This window comes from Nyctibius grandis, chromosome Z (assembly GCF_013368605.1).
Source record: "Nyctibius grandis isolate bNycGra1 chromosome Z, bNycGra1.pri, whole genome shotgun sequence".
NCBI lineage: Eukaryota > Metazoa > Chordata > Aves > Nyctibiiformes > Nyctibiidae > Nyctibius > Nyctibius grandis.
This window is the reverse complement of record NC_090695.1, coordinates 23,955,335-23,974,219: the sequence shown is the minus strand read 5'-3', so window position 1 is coordinate 23,974,219 and position 18,885 is coordinate 23,955,335. Positions and strand designations below refer to the sequence as shown.

Below are 18,885 nucleotides of genomic sequence, written 5' to 3'. Positions count from 1 at the left end.
TATAGGGCCCTTGATATATAGCCCCTCAAGTAGCTTGGAGCCTAGGTTCATTAGCTTCTAGAAGTCTCACATGATATTTTGCATGCAGTAACAGCAGGTCAAGAGCAAAGAAACTAAGGCTCTAAATCCACATATGAGTAACTCTTTTGCATCATTTTTGTTCTTTCAGCTCAAGCTCACACACTAATGCAAATGCTTTAGTATTTCATTATGTCCAAAGCATTTTGTTCAGATATCACAGAGATGGCTCCATCTGTCTCTGCTTTTCAACTTGTTCACATATTTGGCTTGCATGAAGTATGTTTTCCCACCGTATGGGTGCAAAGCCAGAAATCCCTGAGACTGAAGATTAAAGAAAAAATATAAAAGAAACCAAACACACACTGAGCCCTGAGGGAAAGAATTGCGTGTTCACTTGAGAATGAGAGGTGTGAACAGATTTAAGGACAAAGAAACACTGCTATCTCCAGAACAACCCTGTGTGAGATACCAAGAGTGTCTTTACTGACTTGTGAAATGCTCTACATATTTCATGCTCCTCTGTAACAAAATAAGAGTACTAGGACAGATAAGATCCTGGGTGGGGGAACAGAGCTGTAGGGACAAAGAAAGCATCACTCCAAGTAAATCTTATGGTTCATCTTTATTTCCTCTTAATTCTTCATTTAAACAGCATTAATTGATTATTACAGTTAACTGTAGAAGCCCCACATAATTGATCACTTCCCTTCCATATTTATTGTTACTGTTCCTCCAAGTCTGACTGAGCTTTCTCTAAGCCTTAAGCTTTTTCTCAATTACACCCTTTTACAATTTTCATCAGTTTCCAGGTTGATTTCGTTGAGTTAACATTATTAGTCTTGTGGGAAAAGCCTTTGTTTATACTTCCCAAGCTTACTGAAATCAATTCTCTGTCTTGCCATTCCCCAAATTATTGTATATTACAAAACCATGGTGACATCCATCAGCTAAGGCTGAACTGTACATGCAGACACAAAGAAAGCAAGCCAGGCGATTAAACTGTAGACATTAACAGGAGAAACAATACACAATCATCTCATCTTGAAGACTGAAGTAATATAACATGGAAAAATTTAATAGTGATGACAAGAGCCTCAACATTAAGTTGGTTGTTTTGGGTTTTTTTTCTCCTGCTATTTCAGAACACTTTTTTTGTCTAGAGCACTCTGATAGTGGCAGTCTTGAGCTGTAGAGCGTGCTGCCTGGTGAAAACTGTCAGCAGGTCAGTGGTTGTTACTCTGCAAAGATACCAAGCAATGCCACAATCAAACAAGAGATGGATGGCTTCAGGCATGGCAAAGCACAGGGTGGTGAAGGAGAAAGACTGTGGTTTGCTGCTCTGAAGTATATATACATGCCAGCATATTCCTGGCATGTATATTCATCGCCAACGATCGAGCTGCCAAACCCTGTTCTGACACCCTTGTCCTGAATGGCCAACCAGCTGGGGCAACACCTGTAAACTTGGCAGCAGTATCGATACGTCTGAAAGGAGTGTTGGATTGAACCTCCCAGTGGGATACCTGTAGATGGAAAAAACACAGATGGCTGTGCTGTCTGAATCTCAAGCTTGCTGAGTATTGACATGACCACTGGCCTGGCCAAAGTCCTGGAAGAGCAGCAGAACAGAGCTGGAAAAGCAAGAAGCACCGCAAGGGTCTGCATTTTGCCTAACCTTCCATGGTACCTCTGTTTTCGCCATGGAAAACCAGATCTGTATTGGTTGATCGCAGATTGATTAGGAGCTACCATTGCCACAGAAAAGACAAACGTGCTTGTAAGAGACAGGGAAATCCCATTTCAGTGAGTAAAGCACTGAACATATTTGAACTGCAATTCCTTGTTCAGCTCTAGTCAGCAGATGCAAAAAAAAAAAGGAATTCTAGCTGCACCAAAAACAAAGAGAAATTCTAAGGATGTTCAGGGAACCTCAGAGCCATTATTTGAGAGCAGAAAAATAGAAATTGGCTTGTTCAGTTTATCAAACTCAAATCCAACACGACATAGTATTATGCTCTCCAAATATTTTGGGTGAGGTTAACACAAGCAAGGGATCAAAAAGAGCTAATAAAGGGTGAAAAAATAAATGAGTATAAACTCACTATAAATATTGTTTCCTGGCACTCCAAAGGTTGTTGATCTTCAAGGAGCTGGTAGCTTCAAGAGCAGCCTTCCAAAACAAGGACTGGTTGCAAAAGAAGCAATGACTGAAAAGTTATCACAGATGGCAGCCTTCACTGCCTCCACGTGGGAGGAGGTGAAGGTAGCTGGAAGGATAGAGACATCCTTCCTCCGGTGGCTTGCAGACTGCAGACACTACTTCCTCTAGTGCTCTGCGCTGGGGTACTACTGCTGCTCCCTTACATCACCTGCTGTTTGGTTTAATACCAGATGAGTGTAAATTCCAAAATCCCTAAGGAAACCACAGATGTTTATTCCCTTTGAAGATGAGGGAGCCAGCACCTCACACATCCCTCACTTCTCATGCATTGCTGCTATTTAGTGTCTCTTCCTTCCTCCTACTCCTTTATGCCTTTTCCTTGTCCTCCTTTCTAATCACAAATCTCCCTCTCCACATACATGCTTCTTTCAGTGAGTGGGATCACTTCTCCATCATTTTCCCTTGCAGGATCTGCATTTAATTTATAAATGAAGTAGAGGAAAGAGGGGAACAGAGTAAATGGCATCCTCTTCCCTGAGCCCAAGGTTTCCGTCTGCATTTTCATCAGCCTAGAAAAATCTTCACTGTCATATCAGGTGGGCCTGGAGGGATTCTGGAGGAATTTACATTCACCATTTTTCTCCTGAAATAGATGAAAAAATATAAGTGTTGCCTTATATTCAAGTAAATGTGACACTCTCAAACTAAGAGTAGATTTGTTTTTGAAAGCAACTGTATGACATAATTCCCTGAGATGCCTCATGGTCCAATATTTCTAACTCTGTCCTGTTGCCAGTGAATGCTAGTTTTCTGGCACCCAATTCGAACTTTCTATTGTCTTACCACCAGAAATAGATCGCACATGTCCTGCGCAGCTCTGTGGCACTACACCCCTACAGGAATTTTTTTAAGATACTGAGCCCTGAGTAATGCTTTCATTTCTTAGTCAGGATTATCAGTAGCTGTTATTTCCTCCAGTGTTTCTTCTGACCATAGAGAAAGCATAGTTCATACCAGTAGACTGACTATGTCAGCCTGTCATTTCTGTCTAATTACTCCGAGTTTATCTATATACATCACTCAGCTTTGTTTCCCCAAATCCTTGCAGATATTTTTGCACTTTCAGCTGAAGATGCTGAAAATATTGTAAAAAACCAGTGTATTTTTACTTATGAGTTTTGAAATGTAGCACTAATGGCATTGTGGATCTGAAACCTCTCCAAGAGCATTCCTTTCTTGGCAAAACTGTACTTGCACAGAATGAGTCTTCTTTTCTAGTGTGCCCTCTGTGAATCACATCTGAGAAGCCACATACTGATAAAGAAGTTTTTCAGTCATATTTACATTATAGACAATATGGTCTGTGTTTTCAGAAAGAGTAAGTCATAGCAATCACATGGCATTTGTCTTTTTGATCACTCCTGCCAACCCAGACCAAGCTGATTTCTAGTAGAACTAACAAATTCCAAACAACGCCCATGATTTCTGTATCCATTCTTCCTCTTTGAAATAATAGGTTAATATTTTTATTTCTCAGGGTCCGAAAGCTTGTAGTGTATGAAGGACTCATTCACTAGTGAATATAAGATTGCCTTAGAATACTTAGCCTTGTGTTTTTAGCAGCTCTTCATTCCCACTTATTTTTTAAAAGTTCTTGTAGACTTTCTAACAACAGAATCAGTGAATATTTGAAGCTGCTGCTTAATTTGTGCCTGAGTTTTCCTTCTTAGACATGAGTTTTTCTGAGACTTTGAAAGAGTCATATCTGGAGAAAATTATGCTGTATTTCTGTAAATCCTTCCACGAAGAACATCCAGAATTTCCAACTATTTCCACAGAGTTTCCATGCACCTGCACCTCAGCTGCTGCTAAGAATGAAGTCCTAGCATATACAAAGGTTTTTTCTCCATGTGAGAAAATTTTGACCAAGCTTCAAGAAGCACTAATATCTTCATGCTGTGATGCAGAGAATTGAAATTTGGCCATAAACATTCTGAATGTCTTTTTTTTTTTTCACTTTTAGTCTTCTTCCATTCCTCTGTCAGGTTGTTCCAATTTACAATAGGCTAAACTTTGAAAAAAAAATTACTTTTAACACACACCTGGAAATTTACCTACAAATCTCTAAAGATTGCTCCGGTGCCATTCTACAGCTCAGGCTTAAGAGAGAAGACGCCTTTGAGACCAGGACCAGCTTCACAAAAAGTCAGACCAGCTTTTCACATTATGGGAAAACAGTCAGAAGGCTAAGTGGAAACCATGACTAAGGATCAGAGATAGAAATGGCAACAAAGGAGTGGGAACCCACGAATTAAGAATGAAACGGAGATCAGATAAAGACTCAGGGCTAAAATCTAGTGAGAGAAGCTTGAAAAAGGTTAACAGTCAGAGAAACTGTATGAAAGAAACACTAGGAAAATCTAAGCTGTAGGGCAGAAGGGAGGCTTCAGACTGGTAGGGCAGTGAATAGAGAAGTCTGATGTTTAGCAGCTGGAACTGGCAAGTCAAAGGTAATAAAGATCTGAGGAGTCAAAAGAGCAGAGGGTGAAACAGGGTGTGATTGAGGGGACAGAACTGTTCAAATCTGATGGATGAAACTGGATGGGCCGTGTGCTCAGCAGGGCAGGCGTTTCCTCCACATGCAGGTAAAAGACCCAGCATGTCATTCCTCTGTTGCCAGCACACATCAGTGAAACCCACAGGCTCCATCTGCATTTCACCCCTGTCCAGTGCAGCCTGTGGAACAGTGGTAAACTATACATTGCTCTAGTTATTCTGAATAGCCAAGTAACAACATGACTCCATCCTGCTGGTGGCCCTTGTGGGACCATATGATGCCACAGGGTGCCACTTGTCTTTTATGATTCAGACTAAGGACATTGCACTGAAAGGCGGTATCATTAGGCTCTCAAGGGTTAGAAATTCCACAGCTGAGGATGCCCAAGCAAACTGTGTCATTTCTGTGTGTAAATATACATTATGGTAAAGTAACTACATGACTGTAGATAGATTTGCACAGAATTCCTACCTCATTGAATGTATAAGATGGATCTGCTTGGAAGATGATCTGCAGTGAAGGAAAACCTCCCTCAAAGATTTGTGTCTGGCATTACTTGGCATGTATGCCTTTCCTAGTGGACACTTAAGTCTCCACCTGCCCGGAACAAAAGGCTTGTACTGTAAAGGCTGTAAGAAGAGCCACAGAAGTAGGTTTTCAGGGGAGGAGGAAGAGAAATGAAATGAAAGAGAGAATGACCTTATAGTTAGGGTAGCTGAATTCTGTTCAGGGGAACGTAAGTCCTCCTTGCTACACTACCTGTGTAATTCTAGCTGAGGGACGACTTTCAAGTTGGCATGAGTCCTCACCATCTTCTGGGAGACGCGAGACTTTGGGAATACGAGGTGTTAGCATCGTTAATAGGATTTCTGCTTCGACAGACCGAAGGGTATATTAAGTGAGCATAATGCATACACACAAAGCAGCTGAATTAAAATTACACAAGCAACGTCATTCCTGTCATTTCCTCACCCTAAATACCTGGCTTTACATTTGAATTCTGTTGGCATAGTTTGGCATAGTTTTTTCTATGTCTATGATTTATGTAAAAGGGTAAGGTTTTACATTACCTGAAGATCATGATTACTTGTTTTAAGTTATACATTCTAGAAATATATTTGCTATTACCCAAACAGTGCTGCCAAAAGTACTACCAGGAGTTTGAGAAACAAAAATTAGCGACGCTGATTTTAACATCTTTCTCCCAGTGCATCCTTTTATTTCTGCTATTTTGATTACAATCTTCTGAACTTTATTGAATGTACTGGAAATGTGAGCCGTAAGTGTGCCGTCTCCTGAAACAGATTCTCCCAGACATCATATGAATTGTTGTCATGGACAGAGGACTTTTTTTGACCAATGTACCATACAGTTTGCTACACCTTTCAAGATACCACACTAAAGATGTTAGCTTGCTGCCAGGTTTCTTGACCTGAGGTTCTTCATGTTCAACATCTGGCCATTCCTTGCATCTCAGTCAAGCCACTGGCTAATTAAAAGAAGACAAAACTTCATATAAATCTGCCCCTTTAGCAGGCAGATACAGGAGTTATGACTTGGGCTGGAGAAACTTTGCAGAGGCTTCATACTGCTCACCAAACTGTTGGGAAATAAACTGGAGGAGAAGGAGCAAGAGCGATGTCTTGTGAAGTACAGGATTACTGGAGGGAACAAGTACGGGAGGGAACAATGCACACTTGTAAAGGACTAACGCTGTATTTTCATGCTTTGCTGGAAGCATAACATCATCCTGGTTAAACTTCCATGAAGTACCATTTTCAGTTTACCTCCTATAAATTGCCTGTGTTTTCTAAGATTTTGCTCTTCTTGTGAGGATACTCTGCAATGTGATGGCCATATTGTGCAATTCTAATTCAGAAAAAGCACTTTTTAATATCTTGGCCAATAAGTTAGCCATAATATTCTTTTCTAGATACATATCATACAGTCACCTTAATATTAGAGTGCAAGATACAGTCAGCCACAGCTAATGCCTGAATTCTGATGTTTGCTGAGTAGCCAGTGCAATTAATATGTATTATAAATAGCATTCAATATAATTAGAATTCACATAATAAAAGGAGAACACCTATATAGAGTTGTACAAAGAGGAAGTAATTAAAACCATAGCACACCACCTACCTAAAGGTGTAGAGTTAAGGTTTCCATGGCAACCTTAACTCTGCATTTCCTGCCTTTTGTGATTCCAAAAGCTCAGCTTCAGTGTTGCTTTAATATAGTATTTCACACTGAATAGTTTTACCAATAGAAGGATTATTTTGAAACCTGACATTTCTAGGGCTCCTAATACTAACTCAGTTTGCACAGCAACATTATAAATTATTCAGAAGAAACTGTACTAATACACAGCTCACAACAAAGACTGAACTTGCCTCAAGCTGGTGTAATGTATTGTGGATATGCGGTAGCCTCTTCATAGATAAGGTGCTGGCAGCTTCCCTTTGGGGCCGTTTCATTTCCTCTGTGACACTGGCTGAAAAACTATCTGGCCTGAAAACTGCCAGATTAAAACTGAAGGCACAAAGGAACATGTCTGCAAATGCAAAATGGGAAAAATTACTTTATTTGAATTACAGCTCATTAAAGAACATATACCAAGTGCACCTGGAAAAGTGCTGGTTGTGAATGAAAGCAACGCTGTGAATTACTGCTGCAGTAGACAGAATTGTTCCAGTTTTGAACCTGTAACTTTTGATCAGGCTTCTGTAACTGACTTCATCAAGAGTATATATGGGCACACAGATATGTGTCCATCTTTTGGTTGCCTGCATTTAAAAATGAAAGTCACTTTTATAGCTTACTGGTAACATGAATGCTAGCAACTTGAGAGAGAGGGACCTGGGTTTTCAGAGCCAAAGTACCTAGGTCCAACTCTTTTATAGGCTGCTTTACTTAAATGCTAAGTAAAATCTATGTTTTTAGTTATTCCTATTGTAAGGCTTCGTAGAAAAGCCCTGAAGAACACATGCAAAGCCCTGAAGAAAACACATTTACACATACTGTAAAGTTTAAGGTAATCTTTAAACTTGTTAACAAGAATGTTCTGATTTCTTGAGGAAAAACTCTTAAACACTAGTACATTTTATTTCAAAGTTTTTATGGTACATGAAAATGTTCCACATTCTGCCAAATGTATTTGAAATTTGGCAAACTTTACAATAGCTTTTGTGTAAGGAGACTTGTAATACGCAGAATAGTAATATCTTAAATAATCTGCTCCAGGGGGATAAGATCAAGGAATTTCTTAGCTGATAGGCACACATCCTTGCCAGCAAAGCCACTACATAAAAGTTTTTTCCATAAAATACTGTCATCATTTACACCCAACTAATGAATATAGTTCTTAAACATGGGGAAAACTCCTGAATCAAATAAACTCTGTGTTCAGGTGCATTCTCCACAAATGAGTACTCAATCCAAACCAGACATAAAAACCTGATGAAGACAGTGAAAAAATACAGCAGAATTTAAGGTGACCACCAACAGCTAGCTCTCGCACCCTACTCAAGCTTTGGCAGTGCACATAGGAAATGTGAGGAAAAAAGACAGCAGGTAGCAAGGTATATTTTATTTATTAACTCCGAGCAGGACCTTCCCGACTTGCCCAAATCTCAATATGCTCGTTGAGACCTCATAACTTCTAAGTGCATGCTTAATTTAGTAAAGTCAAGTATAAAATAGAGGTAATACTTACTGTCTCTATAAAATGCTTAGTTCAAAAGAGAAAAAAAGTTTGCATCTGTCTGTCCCCCAGTTTGGAGATGTTAATATATGAACAAAGTTAACTTAATGAGTTAACCCTAAATCGATTTTTCTCAGCCACTGATAAAAACTGGGCCACACTGAAATATCTACTAGACCTTGGTGACAATAATCAAATTAATTCTTAAATACCTGACCCTCAGGAGCTGACATATCAGGCAAACCCTTCAAAAACTTTACTGACTAGTTTAGGACGTGGGGAATATGAATATCTTCCCAAAAGTACAATGGATTAAAACAAAACTAAGTGAAAAAAACAGTTTTGTAGAGTTGTGCAGAATTAACTGGCATCATCTGCTGTTTTCAATCAAAATTCATGGCCCCATCTATTTCCTTTAAAACTTGTCTTCATTCACACAAAAGAGAACATGTTAAAATTTAGGAAAACCCAGAACTTAAATCTTCCTTTAAAAAAGCTGTATTTAAAGGAGTTTAATTACAAAATTTACAAAGCCAAAGCACTGAAGTAATGAAATTACTTGCAAATATACTCATTAATCTAACCAGTGCACAGCATTAACCATTTATCACAACAGCTTTAATTCTCATCAAAAACAAATAGTGTATTTTCAACAGTAGCCTAAAATGGTGCAATAAAAACAACTCATCTGAAAAAGATACAGGGATAGACATTTTTTAGATCATGCCAAATAAAGATAACTGTAAATATATTTTTGCTGTAAATCAGCACAACAGATTTATAAAATCTGTATTTTATAATTTTAAGTTGGAATTCAGAGATTCAACATATCCATTTGCATAGTTACTTAACATTTTCCTATCAATGCCTATGATACACTAATTACATTTCATAAATACTGTACTGTATATTACATGATATGTATATACATATATAAAATTAGCATATATAAAATTTTACTTAATAAATGTATCAACTGACCTCTCACTTAAAAAGCACTAAAGAAAGCATATAAAGGCATACATGAACATCATTGAACCTGGCTGAACGTTGAACATCAGAACTAGGATGCTGCACAGCGGGAAAAAAACACTGCATTTGTTTAATTAAGAACATTATTAATTTTTCCCTTAGTATTCACTTGCTAAACTTTTGAATCTTGCTTTTAATGCGGTGGATATTTACATGGACACCTGCCAACCTTCAGCAATTGATTTGTACCTTTTTAATACTGTTTCTTAATGTCCATCTAATTTAAGTTTTTTGTATTATTATTATAATCTTGTATTGTTTTCCTGAGGAAAGCTGCTTTTTGCCTGGTACATAAAATTTATTTTAGACCTAAGTCTCTGGTTTGGCTTCAATCCCAGAATATCCTGATTTCTAAACAAACTGCAAAGCACATCATAGGGGTGTCATGATTAAAAAGCTGCAGACTTCTCTGTGGATCCTATATCGTGTTCATCCCTGTTATAACTCCATTTATTTCACTGAAGTTAGGTTTCTTATTTTATGTACTTGCCATGTTTGGTCTCAGCACAAAATATGAAAATGGCATACTTAAAATGAAGCAGTGTACTGATACAAGTTTCATTATTTCAGACCTGGTCCTGAAGAATAGTAACATCATAAATGATCATATATTACAGCTGGTTTTGAAACTGAAAAATGTTTCAAGTAAGTTGAGTAGTTTCCCAGTGGGGAAAGGATGAGTAGATGTTTTTAATCACTCTTAATCAGGTAACAGTTTTAAAAGCAGTAGTATCAAATGCTCTTTCATAAGGCTGTTTGCTATGGTAAAGCACAGTCTAAACATACACCTGTCTCAGTTCCCATAGGCCTTATCTGGTGTCAAGAGACAGAGAAGAAAGCCTATAGACTTTTTAATATTAGACAAAGGTTTCCATAGAGGAATAGGGTTTTTTCCTTCATTTTCTCTCCTTGAACTATTGAATGTTGAGCTGCTTTGATCAAACTTTCCAGCACTATTTACCTTCAGACAACAACTATACATGGAGCACTTCAGCTCTGAAAGTTTCAGAAAATTGCAAATAGCACCAAACAGGAACTTTAATGTTGCATATTGTTTCCATTCTATAAGAGAGATTGCAGCTGGTTTATCAGAGACCTCTTTGCTAATGACTTCTGGAAACCAGTCTCTTTTCTATAAGAACTAAATATTGTTTATAGTTTTTAGAGGCTGAACTCATCCTCTACTTCTGTTATAGACCATAAATTTCTTTCATTGGTCATTCAGTTTCTTTGTTGTTGTTCCAATAAATTAGTTTTACAAACTCTTCTGTTACAATAAATATACCAATTTTATGCTAAAGCAATATTTCTCTTTGGAGGCAGAAACACAAGACCAGTCCTAATCCTATTCTGTTTGGGGGGTTCTGGCGGAATCTGTACTTCTAGTTCTCAAATTCTTTGTTGAACAGTTGTTGAGTATCTCTTGACCATCAGTCTGAGTCTTTGCTTGAATAACTAAAAACAGAAGTAAGGCTTTGTAGGTCTTTTCTGAGAGAAGAATCTCATCTGTTAACTTTCTGAGATCACAGTCAGGGTCAGGAAGTAAGAAGGCACATACTGAAAAAAATAGAACAGCTCTCAGCATGTCAAAGCACAGCGAGTTGTTTCACAAGGCTGTTGGCAATTTGTAAAATGTCAAGTTATTTCAGGTGCCTCTCTGAAATGTGTAGCTATTTTGACAAGTGGATGCAGGTAACACATGGGGAAAAATCCTAATAAGCGAACGGTCTGTGCCAAAAAAAAAGGTTAGGTTTAGTATCCAGATTAAGGAGAACACAAAATATCAGGGTGCCTTTTGCCAAGGAGCGGAGGAAAAGGAGACAAGGAAAAACACAGCAACAGAAGTTATCTTAATGGGGTAAATGCATTCCTAAATCTTTTTTTTTCCTTTTCACTGTACAAAAAATGTTGATGCTTAACACACTGCTACAAACACTGCCTGCTACTAGGCATATTGATTGTATCAGGTTATATTTATTGTAGGCCCCATGGCAAACGTGAGAAACCTTGAAGAATTACTTGTTATTGGTTAATGGATAGATTATGGTGAGAAGAGTGGTCAAATGGTCTGGAGAACACCGTTTGAATGGGCCAAATGGGGAACTCCAGCTATCAGGAGTTGTATCACTGACTTTAACAGTTAAGACATGAAGTTTCTGCCTTGAGCAGAAACTGGAAAGGTAAGTTTTGATTCCAAACAAATAGCATATAAAGAGGGCTGAGTTCAAGATGAAAATCAAAGTCCTGCAAAACTGGGCACTGGTAGGATTCTCATGAACCTAGATATCTATTATGCTACTCATCCTCTGTTTAAGCTCTCTTGGGACCGAATTCTTTCACAGGGGAAAACTCTTCTTCATCCCAATATTTCCCATTTCAAACCCTTATCAACGCCCCCCCCCCCCAAACAACTCACACTGGGACTTTGTAACATCTATAAATCATAGCCCTCACTGTGGGCTGACCTTAGCCAAAGCCCCAAACCACAGCCAAGACGGAAAAGATCTCTGGGGAGGGTTCTTTGTGATGCACAAACCTGCCCTTCATAGCCCTTTTGCAGCCCCACCACAACAGGACCCTTCAGCTTTGTCTGTCTTCTAATCCTAACCCTAAAAGTGTTCAGGTAGCTCTTAAACCCAGAAAACCTGAACTGTGGCACAGATGAAAAAGTTCTCAGAAGAGAACTGGTTTGGCAGCCCACACCTTTCCTTGGCAGCCTGTCTGCTGCCCCACTTCGTCTAGATCCCTAGGCTTTGTCTCTCCTCAAACCTTAATGCTACAAGTGCATAGAGCTTTAACACCAGACAGCCCCAAACATGGCCCAGATAAAAAAGTCCTCAGAGAATTCCTTTTGCAGCCCCAACCTTCCCTCAGCAGCCCCATTCCAGCTGGACCCCTATGAACTGTCCTCTCCTCACCCTAAATATGCACAGGGCCTTAACCCCAGGTAAACCCAAACACAGCCCTCACTAAATTCTTGGAGGGTAATTCTGCAGGTCAAACCATCCCTAAGCAGCCCCTTTGCAGACCCACCGCAACTAGACCCCTAGGGACTGTCTCTCTTCTAACCCTAAAATTGCCCAGAACCCACACTCTGCAGCCCAAACCTTCCCCTAGCAGCTTCTCTGCAGTCCCACTCCACCTAGACCCGTAGGCATTGTCTCTCTCTGAACTCAAACCCTAGCCTTAACCAAAGCCATGTGCTGACCCTTACTCCAAGACCTCAAATAAATTAAAAAAAAAATAGTAATAAAAATGGCCAAAATGAAAAATTGTTAAGGGAAATTTCTTTGTGGCTAAACTTTCCTTTGGCACTACCTTTGCAGCTTCACTCCATATATGTCACTAGGGTTTGTCTCTCATAAACGTAATGCTAACCATAGCCATGGGCTGGCCCTTACACAAGGATCCCAGGCCACGGCCAAAATGAAAGAGTCCTGAGGGAAGGATTCTTTTTGCAGCCCAAAGCTTCCCTTAACAGTCCATCTGCAGCCCCACTTCACCTGGGCCCCTGCGCTTTGTCTCCTTCTTATCCATTAAATCTGTGAGTGGCCAGAGCCTTAAGCCATGACTGCTCCCCAGCTGTGGCCTGCTCTCAACTGAGCAAGCCCTCAACTTACCCCTTTCCTCTCAAAGATGGAAGCTTCGACAGTGTGTGCACGTGTGCGCACAAACTCCTCATTTCAGTACCTACTCAATGCCAAGAGTTCACTTCTGGCAACTGTCCTGCTCCAGAGGAAGGAATCAAATCTTCATTTCGCTGGTATCTTCTGAGCTCTTGGTCCTCCAGGATGTAAGCGTGTTAGCCCGTTCTTGACCTCGGATTTACCCTAGCACACCTACAATCTCTGGTGTCCAAACTGTAACATTTATTCAAATATTATATTTTGACACAGTTCTGAACTGCACTTCAATTACAATCGGTCAATAACTTTAGAAAGCGAAATAGCTGTGCTATCATTTCTGTCTTTTGGCTGTGGCCAGAACTGCTTGTCCGCGGAGCACTGTGAGCTGTAACCTCCGCCTTCTGCTCCTTCCTCAGCACAGGTAAGGCCCTTGGGTGTTTGTCGGACAAGCCACCTGCGAACCACGACGGCTGGGGAGGGAGAAAGGACAGGCCGTGAGGCCGGGCTTTCGGCTTCCGCCTTCACAGGGACGTGATGCTGTTGCAGCCCCGGCGCCAGGGCCCCGCCGACACCTGCGCCGCCTGACAGGGCTGCGCAGGAACGGGGCGCCCCCGCCCCGCAGCGCACAGCGCCGCCCGTGCCTCTCCGCACCCCCAGCAGCGCGGCTGGCAGCTGCCCCGGCCCCAGGCCGGCCGGCCGCCGGGGGGGCCGCCCACTCCGCCAGCCTGCCGCTGAGGGGCCTCCCTACCCGTTTGCCCGCCGGAACCGGCCAGCGGCCCCGCCGCCGCTGCGCATGCGCCTGGCCCTGCCGTGCCGCCAGGGGAGGCCCGGCGCGCGACGGGGTAGAAACTGCGCGAGGGGCGGGCGGTGCGGTCACTTCCTGCCGGCGTCGCTGCATCCGGGTGAGAGGGAGGCGCTTGGCCCGTGCCGCTGCGGGGGGATTGTGGCACAGGGGCTGCTCGGTGCGCTCTGCGGACACGCCCCGCCTGCCGCCCCGCCTGCCGCCGCTCGGGTCCGGCGTGAGTCTCCCAGTGGCGTGCGGGGGTCCCCGATTGCTGTGGGAAGAGGTGCCGGGGGAGGGGATCGGCGCCCGAGGGGTGGAGGGTGGCCCCGGCCGCCTCCCGCTGGGCCGCCAGGCGCTGAGGTAGGGGCTGGCGCGGCTGCGGCCGCCGCGGGAGCGGCGTGTGCGCTTGGGCTTGCCTGCACGGAAAGCGTACCGGCATTTACTTGTGTGTTTGCCCCAGAAGTACAGGCTTGTGTGGAAAAAGTGCTAACTGGCACAAGTGTACCTGAATGGTAACGATTGTGAAACTCTTTTTGGAGAGCCTGGCGATTAATGCCGCCGAGGTAATCTCTGCTGAGCGTCACGGTCAATGCCGCTATAGCTGCTGTGAGACAGCCCGGTTACTACACTGTTTTGTTTTGGTTTTGGGAAGGTAACTCCTTCATTGCTTTGCTTTCCGGTATTTACAACATCTCTTTCTGGTATTTACAACTTCAAATTTGGACTAAAAAGAACGCGTTACTTCTGCAACTGAGATCTCGAATTCTGGCGCACGGTTTTGTTACTGATGAATTATACCCTTAAACTGCTTATGTACACTGTTTGTGATGCTAAGAGTGCCTGGGCTGCTTAGAGATGAATGAGGTGTGTCAACAGGTATTGCATCAGCTGTCTGTACTAGAAATGGAAAAGTTTAACGGCGCATAAATATCATTCAGACTAAATGTAAATGTCAGGTGACTTTCTTGTCATGCAATTCGCTTTTTTTTTCTTCAGCAGAATTGAGAGTAAACATCCCCAAAATAACTTTCACTAATAATACTTTCCCCTACTCTGCTCCCCCCGCCCTCCCCGGAAAAAAAAAAAAAGAAAAAAACTGAGAGCACATTAATCTAGACAGCTTTTTCTTGGAGCTAGTACAGCAGTGTCCGTGTGGGTGGTACTGGGTTTTCCCTAGTGTGGGTTGTCATCATAGGAAGTAAGGAGCAAAGTCAAACATGAGCAAATAAACTCCTTGGTATTTATTTGCCTATGTTCCATGCTAATGCTGCCTGCAGTGACAGTCAGAGCTGTCTGAGGAGGTTAAAACATGACAACAGTCCATGTGGAAGGTTAGAGAAAACTTCAAGGCTGTGGTAACAGTGAGACCTTACTACAGTAAAGTTAGGAATAACTGATTTTATTTCAGTGTGTGAGAGAATACGTATTAATGCAACTTAATACAAATTTATTTATTCTAATTTGGTAATTGAGAGAACCTAAAAGTGATACTTTTAATTTTATTCCAAACTTAGACTACTGTGTAGTGATAGGATTTCCATGCCGGGGCATGGATCTATCAGCACTTTTTCTGATTGTATTACTGAAGCATTGGCTTGATAAAAAAGGTTTTTATGTAATAATTAGGGAAATACTGCCATTGCTCTGATTACTTCTAAGCGTTCCAGTTAAAAGTTTGAAAAAACTTCTTCCTCTTGTTTTGAATCCCTGTATTTCACTAATTGGATAAATATTCACATGCAGAGTATTGAGATCAGTCACGTACAACTGTATTTGTCAGTGACACTTCTTTTTTTGCAGGTTTTTTATTTAAGACTGAAGTAAAAAGCAAATTAAGAAACTCAAAAATAATGCGAGGTTTTCACTGCAGTTAAAAGATATGTACAGTACTGATAACTGGTTTTAAAAATCTTCTAATAGGTTTATCCCAATGTAAAATCTGAACTTTTATTGTTTCCAACAGATAAGTTGAGCTTAAGGTAAAATATGGAAGATTTGCAAAAATGGATGCAATACACAGTTTAACCTATTGCAGAGGCAAAGATTTTCTTTTCCGTCCTATCTTTCCAGTAATGTGTAGTGCGTATAATGATACAAAATCAAACAGCAGTCAGTTGTGCCAGGATAAACTTAAAATTTAAAAGATAGTAAAACTACATTTTTCTATCACAGAATCCATTGAATAAGCACAAACATAAAGTAACACTATATATATTATATTCTTAGAGCATGAGTAGATTACTTTCCAATTGCTGTCATCATTTGGCTGCTTCTTTGCATATCATGTCATGAAAAAAAATAATTTTACTTCTAGTTCATGATCAACTGCATCTTTGTGTTCTTATGATGTAGTCAAGTGTTTCTTCCTGTGTATTGTGAACCTCATTGTGGAATGTTTGAAATAAGAAACATATTCCACTGTAATATGTTACTTTTTCTTGAGATGAAAACTCTTGTGTCATGTAATTTTTCTAAAATTAAACTTAAAATGGAGATGAGCAAAGAAAAATTCACTTTTAAACGTAAATAAAATAAGTAGTAATTGTGAACTTAAGAATATATAGTATTTTTATTTCATGTCTTGTCCTGAAAGGAGATAAAACTAGCCCACAATCACAATTATTTTAAGCAATTTCTGGAATTATATTCTAGATTATTTGAATTTCTAAACCAAGAGTTTAAAAAATAACTAGTATTTCTTATTGTCTGATTTTTTTTTTTTGATGTAGGTAAAAGGATACATGTTCACTTCAAGTAGAAAGGAGCATGTTCCCAAATTCCTCCAACTTGGGTCGTCCACCCTTCCCTCCAAAACATCAACAACAGAGTAATTTCTTCGATAAGCTTCCTCTAAATAGACCACCTACTTTTCTGTGTCACCAGGAAATTATTGATGCTCAGTTTCATTTTCAGAATGTGGCGTAAGTACAGTAAGATTTGATAGGGGGGATTGGGTTGAAAAAGAGAGTTAATGGTCTTTTGATAGAAGTATTTCTGTTTATGAAGGATGTTTTTCACTGTTTTTGACATTAAACTGCATTAAACTTTAAGAAATAGGAAGGTGTCGTGTAAAACAGAGCAGATTGTTTCTGTTGCTGACCTGCAAGTTTTAATGCTCTCCTGCATGGGGCATAGTCCATGAGATGCCATTGCACTGTTGAGAGTTAATAATCCACAGTTCAGTTTTAAAGATCTTCAGTTGTATTTGTTTACTGGAAAAAACAGGGAGGAGATGAGAAGGGGAAGAAACATTTATTCTTGGGGCTAGATTTGAAGACACCATAGTGTTCTTTAGGCTCTTAAATTTCACAGTACCTTAAGTTAATTTGTTTGCTAACCTGTTCGTACATGTGTGCGGTGAAGAGTTGCCATCTTCTATTTTTTAATGCAAAATATATTATATACTGAAATATGTCTTCATTTTGGATAGAAAAGACAGATGTATTGCTTTTAAGAAAAAAAAAATTATAGGACTTGCTGAGTTTCATATTCACTTAAGAAAAACTACCAAGCATAAAAAGCATCTTAGTTATCATATGAATAATGGTTATGGACTGTAGTCTTACCAGGGCTCTTTTGAGTAGGAACCTTGCAACTATTCCAGCTGTTACGCAGCAGCAAATGACTTACGGAAATGGCAGTCCAGTAGGTACATCTGATGCCTCCACATCATGCCGAGGAAGAAAGTAAGTTCTTTGTGTGTGTATGATTAATTCTGGTTGTAAGGTACCCGTGGTGAAGCTTGTCTAGTATCAATTTCTTGTGCAACTTGAACTTTGTTAAAAATTGCAAGAATGCTGAATAAAATATTTTTTTATGAAACAGGCCATGTCATCGCTCTTTAAAGTGTTCACGTACCTGCTTTTGAGAATTTCAGTACACATAAGTGACTTAGTATGTGTAGTTTTTCTCCTCCAACAGCTGTAGCCTTACAGAACTATGACTTACGTGTTTTATTTTAATACTATAATAGGTTGCAGTCTGTGTGTTCTTGACTATAAGAGGGTTTGTGTCCATATATTGAGTATTCTCTTCCTGTTAATTTATCAAGTTAAGAGTAAGACTGCACTCTCAATGTTTTATGGGAATTGTGATGTTTTTCTGATGACACACTAGATGTTTCTCCTGACTGTCTTAATTATGTGATACCTTATTTTTCAAATACAAAGTGCTAAATTCAAGCATATGTAAGTTCTTTTTTTAAGAGGGAAGCTACTTTTTCTGCTTTTCAAAAAACTAAACTTACTTGAATTTACACAACTTCCTTTGTTACTTCAGTTGCAACAAAAAGAGAAATTTCAGATGAGTGTATGATTTTCTTTTAACATTCTAGAAAAAAGTAACTTCTTATCAGTTCAGAAATAGTAGTTGATATGTGTTTGTAATAATTCTGTAAATCAGCTGATTGGGAGAAAGCTTTATATAATCTGTCTTCAAAACTATTTCCTGTATGCCATTTCTCTTCCAGGTTTAACAGATGAGAAAATAAGTACAATTAAATATATGGTATTAAGTTATAGTTGATTATATAACTATCACATGAACTAAAGAAGTTGCTCGTTTCATGCTGCATGCATGTTTTTCTCTTGACCACTCTGGTTTATGGAAAGCTATATTGTGTTAGGTGGTTTCCAGTCAACTTGTTAATCCTTAGATCTTGAATCGACTCTTCTTAAGGTATTTTTGCTGAACATGAGTTCATGCAAGTTATTCTCAGTCAAAATAGGCTGAAAAGGCATTATAGTTTGGTTTAACCTTACATTATGAGTTCCTTTAAGATTGCGGGTAGGTAATGTTATCAGAACTTCTCTCAGACTTGAAAACTGAAATGATGACTTGAGGTCTCTTCAGTAAAATTTTATTATTAATAATACTATCTGCCCAGGTCCCCAAACTACTTTGATGCCAGCTTTTCTAACTACAAGACATGACTAGTTTTATTAATAGGTAGTGCATTGATACATATGGACATTTGATTTCATGCTTTTTAATTAAAAAATA

At 39.9% G+C, this 18,885-nt stretch overlaps 1 protein-coding gene and 1 long non-coding RNA gene across 3 annotated transcripts in view; one reads left to right on the top strand and one right to left on the bottom strand.

The window, feature by feature from the left end:
• Positions 1-624: 624 nt before the first annotated feature.
• LOC137676560 (uncharacterized) lies at positions 625-13,861 on the bottom strand. Its single transcript, XR_011050099.1, has 3 exons — positions 13,095-13,861; positions 7,133-7,293; positions 625-2,825 (listed from the first exon to the last, which is right to left on the bottom strand). It is a non-coding gene; the product is annotated as an uncharacterized lncRNA (long non-coding RNA).
• A 151-nt stretch (positions 13,862-14,012) lies between these two features.
• Positions 14,013-18,885, top strand: part of TENT2 (terminal nucleotidyltransferase 2) — a 53,627-nt gene continuing 48,754 nt past the window's right edge. For both annotated transcript variants that reach the window (XM_068422419.1, XM_068422418.1), the window contains exons 1-3: positions 14,013-14,244; positions 16,614-16,805; positions 17,469-17,570. In XM_068422419.1, coding sequence (XP_068278520.1) covers positions 16,651-16,805; positions 17,469-17,570 — 257 coding nt within the window. In that variant the 5' untranslated portion in view covers positions 14,013-14,244; positions 16,614-16,650. The remainder of the gene's footprint in view (positions 14,245-16,613; positions 16,806-17,468; positions 17,571-18,885) is intronic.